A 5,007-nucleotide genomic window follows, 5' to 3' on the forward strand; every position below is an offset into this window, starting at 1 on the left:
CATCTTCAATAAATGCACAAGTTTACATTTTGGACACTTTTCGTATTCCATCAATTGAAAGGATCTTTGATGTCTTCCTAGGTTCTGACCATCTCACGTTCCACACTCCAGTCCAGTAGGTGGCGGTAAATACACCTAAAAGCTGGTTGCCAACCGCCAATAAAAGCCAATAGAAGAAGAAGAACGTTATGCACTTCCGGGTCAGAGTTATGAAAATACTGGTGGCTGCATGTGAGTTTCTGCTGTAAAGACATTTAATTTGTTATTTACATGAAAACAAATCATCGTGAGGATGAAGGAGACTCCTCTGTCCAACTGTGAGCGGGACTTTCTACTAAAAGCCATCGAGGAGAAGAAGGTGAGCGAGTTTTCCGACGTTACTGATACTTTAATTTGAAGAGTTTGTTCATACAGACAGATTAAATGTTGTCTGAATTAAAATACTGATTATGGAGCAAGGTTATCTTAATAGTTTTGGATCTTACTTAGTTCTTACTTTCCTTTGAAAATGTGTTCGTTTTAATTAGCTTTAAGAGTTGGTTCGCTATTTTTTCATATAGCGTTTTTATTAGTTTTAGTGTTAGTTTTTTTAATGAGAGATTCAAAGCTCAAAAATAACTAACAAAAGATGCCATTTTATAAATATATTAGGACAGATTAACAACCATCCCGGAATCAAATATAACGGTATAAAAGAAAGAAAAGTGTGCATAATACTGCTGAGGTTGGATGCAGTTAATGTGTCAACAGACTAAATACACACATGAACATAACATCAATAGTAGTGAATAACCCTCATGAGACACATCACATTGCTTGTGAACCAGGAGTCTCATGGAGCTCAATCTCAGGAAAACATTGTAAATTAAAATTTAGTTTTAGTGGTTGAATGCTATTCTATGAATTTCTGACTTCTTTGGAGAGAGAGAGAGAGAGAGAGAGAGAGAGAGAGAGAGAGAGAGAGAGAAAGTGAATTCAGTTTATTTGACAAATAACAGTAACAACTAGGACCGCTCGCGTACTCGCTGTCATGAAAGGGCCCTCGCCCCCCGCGCAACTCGGGGAGCGCAGCCTTTCCCCGACCCGGCCGTCTCGCTCACTCGACGGTAGGCTTGCTTTATTTTCGTTCAGGGACACACTCTGTGCCACATTCCATGAATGCATTTACGTGTCAAGTTTTTCGTAAGTGCGACTTTTCAGTCTAGAACAGGTGTGCTAAGTTTGGCGGGGCTAGCTCAAATGTGCTAGGACTAGTTTGTTGAAAAGTAAAAGTTAGTCATTATTTTGTTATACCAGTAATTAGTATAACATTAACAGCATATGATTATTAATCTGAAACAATCACCAAAAATACACAAATTAAGTTTGACTCAAACATCCTGTGTTGATGACAGTCTCACAGCATCTGAATTGCTTTAAACACATCAAACCTGAGTCACTTCACAGTATTTCATGGTCAATGTCGCCATCTAGCGGGCAAAATAAATCACTGCAGTACTCTTGACGAACAGATGGCATTTAACAGTGACACAGAGAGAGAAAAAAAACCTGCATTCAATGTAACGCTTACTTCAGATTGTCCTATATTTGTTAAAAAATTTGCTTCAGAGCGTCCTTAATTTTTTCAAAATGAGATAAAATTCTCCAACACGCCTGATGCATACCTTGCACAGAGAACTCAGAAAGCTGCTCCCGCCGGGATTCGATCTTGTTTGTGTTTGAGCTCTCAGGCTTGAATCGCAGGGAGTTACCCCTTAAGCTATGTGCCCAGCTCGGTCAGAGCACTGGCGTTACCGAGCTACAATGACTCTGTTCTGCATCCAACCAAAAAAAAAGAAAAAACTGCTCCCGCCGGGATTCGAACCTGTTTGGTTGAGCATTCGGCCTGGAGGGTTATTTAAAGGTCAACTTTATTGGACCACTGAGGCCACCCCTTTTGAGGTAGAGAAAATCTTTTGATAACTTTTAATCATTAACTTGTCTAGAACGCGTGTGCTAAGTTTGGCGGGGCTAGGTCAAACGTGCTAGGAGGAGTTCGTTCAAATGCATAGATAGGTCATTTTTGATTTTTCCAAAATGGCTGACTTCTGGGAGGGCGGGGCTAATGGAAGTAAATTAGAAATTTGTTTGGAATCACGAGAGCAACACACTGGACCAAGTTTGATTCAAATTGGAACAACTATGTTTGACTTAGAACTAAAAAACTAACATTTTAGCTGAAATGTAAGGTAAACTTTGTTGGACCACTGAGGCCACGCCTTTTGAGTTAGAGAAATTCTTTTGATAACTTTTGATCATCAACTTGTCTAGAACACGTGTGCTAAGTTTGGCGGGGCTAGGTCAAACGTGCTAGGAGGAGTTCGTTCAAATGCATAGACTAGTCATTTTCGTTTTTCCAAAATGGCCGACTTCTGGGTGGGCGGAGCTAATGGAAGTAAATTAGAAAATTGTTTGGAATCATAAGAGCTACATCTGTACCAAGTTTGGTTTGAATTGGAACAACTATGTGTGACTTAGATACAAAAAATAAAAAAAATTAGCATGTTAGCATTTCAAAAATTCCAAAAAATTCCTCAAGAAAATTCGGACTAAGCCTAACACACTCACCAAATTTCATCCCGATCGGACTACGTTTGTCTCACCATAACCCGACTTCTGGGGGCGCTGTGGTTTTTCCAAAATGGCCGACTTATGGGTGGGCGGAGCTAATGGAAGTACATTAGAAATTTGTTTGGAATCCTAAGAGCAACAAGTGTCCCAAGTTTGGTTCAGATTGGAACAACTATATGTGACTTAAACACAAAAGAAAAAATGAAAAAATTTGCATTTTATGCAAATTTGAGCACTTTATCTCGCGTCAAAAAATCCCAAAATATTCCTCAAGAAAATTTGGACTATGCTTAACACACTCATTAAATTTCGTCCAAATCGGGCTACTTTTGTGTCATCCTAACCCGACTTCTGGGGGCGCTGTCGAGCCCTGGGGCTAGGCACGGGTTAGGGCCCTATGCCACTATCGCATTTTTTGCATACCCGACCTCCATGCCAAATTTCAAGAGAATTCATCCATGGGAACCCCCTCAAAATTGACCGCAACGTCGGAGAAAATAATAATAATAATAATAATAATAATAATAATCTCAACAGGAACAATAGGTTCCTCGCACTTCGTGCCAGGAGCCGTTGGCCCTGGCACATTCGTGCTCGGGCCCTAATAACAGTTTTTAACACGTTTTTGAAAGATTTCTAAAATATTCATGTTTTCGGGTTATTATAAATGTGTTTATAAAAGCACTGTATATATAATAAATATACAATATATGTTTTGCTGTTTATTCTCCATCCAATTAAATAAAATCGTTAAACAATAAGAAGTGATACACAACATCTATGATGAAACTGCAGGCTATAAGAAATGAAGGACTTCTCTACTCACCCATTTCTTTCATACCTCCTAGTTGCTGCAAAACGAGCTGATCGAAATCTCTCCTCACTGAAGCTCACGTCAGCCATGCTGTTTCAGGCCGAAATCTCACCCCCAGAATAGGGCTGGGCGATTTATCGAAATCGAAATTTACGACGATAATCGACGTCATTTTGCCCATGTCGATATATTCGATAATTTGAAAAAACTGGCTGTGTGTGTATGTAGGCAGGCTAACGGCATGTTCATGTCCCTTTAAGACACTCGGCTGTGTACAGTGTGTGTAGTTACGTGACTCCACGCCCTGTGTGGGGTAGCAGTTTTGCCAACTTGCTGACTTTGTCGCTAAATCTGGCGATTTTCTGACTCTTCCTAGCGACTTTTTTTGTCAAAAGCGAATCGTGACAAATCTCCCAACTTTTGGTGTTATTGAAAACTTTTGTGGTGTTTGGAAACTCTAACGTGAAAGCACAAATCCATCTCATCAAGCAGCGGGTGCTGCCCGAGCCCGATTTAAACCCAACAATTTTTTAATAAAGTACACGTACGTCCTCCCCACAGCAGGAGCTTGTTGTACCTGCTGCCACAGTCTAATTTACAACAATAACAGAACCGCTGAGATCTGCATATGTTGCTAGTGACGATACGATTCCTGGTTTTTAAATGATGCGTTCATGGCCGCAGGTTTTTACACCTTAACGCAATACGACGTGCTATAACATACCACGCGAACACGACGAGGGAGAAAAAACACAAATGCTCGATCAAGGGCTTCACTTCAAAAAGCAAGTCACATGCTGTGGCTGCTTTGTCCATTCTGGTCACTGTAGACACATGGTGGAGCAAGGTGCCGGCCTCCCGAAAGTAAGGGCTGAAAGTACACTCAAGCCTGTTCTGTTTTGTCCCTACAGCGTCTGGATGGACGACAGACCTACGACTACCGGAATATAAAGATCAAGTTTGGCACAGAATGTGGTTGCTGCTTTGTGGATTTGGGGTTAACCAGGTAACCACATGTTCTTAAGTCTGTGTGTGTGCAGTATCTGTCCGGTGAAACCCATGTATGTTTTTGAAAGCCTTTAATAAGATCTGTGACCTTTTTATATATGAATTGGGTCTTAAAGCTTCAGTGTGTAACTTCTATCACCAAAACACAGAGCAGAGGGCCCATACACACACACACACACACACACACACACACACACACACACACACACACACACATATATATATATATATATATATATATATATATATATATATATATATACTATAGCTTTTGGAGTCAATTTAAGTGTATGGAGTATCATTGTGCTGCTTTGTACAGGGTCATGGCTCAGGTGTCCGGTGAACTGGTGGCTCCAAAAGAAAGTCGACCAAATGAGGGAATCATGTTTTTCAACATTGAACTGTCACCAATGGCATCGCCAACATTCGAACAGGGCAGGTGAGGAAGAAAACTAAAGAGATTATGTCTGCTTTATATTATATTTCAGATTGAGTTGAGAGACACATTGTCCAATAGACGTACTGCTGTGTCTGATTCTGTTAATGGAGTTGCTGATGTGTAAATTGCTGGGTTT

At 40.4% G+C, this 5,007-nt stretch overlaps 1 protein-coding gene across 1 annotated transcript in view; it reads left to right on the forward strand.

The window, feature by feature from the left end:
* Positions 1-211: 211 nt before the first annotated feature.
* Positions 212-5,007, forward strand: part of exosc9 (exosome component 9) — a 10,867-nt gene continuing 6,071 nt past the window's right edge. The window contains exons 1-3 of the mRNA XM_083909565.1: positions 212-358; positions 4,336-4,430; positions 4,752-4,871. Of these exons, the coding sequence (XP_083765691.1) occupies positions 293-358; positions 4,336-4,430; positions 4,752-4,871 (281 nt within the window). The 5' untranslated portion in view covers positions 212-292. The remainder of the gene's footprint in view (positions 359-4,335; positions 4,431-4,751; positions 4,872-5,007) is intronic.

This window comes from Microchirus variegatus (assembly GCF_963457635.1).
Source record: "Microchirus variegatus genome assembly, chromosome: 23".
Classification (NCBI taxonomy): Eukaryota; Metazoa; Chordata; class Actinopteri; order Pleuronectiformes; family Soleidae; genus Microchirus; species Microchirus variegatus.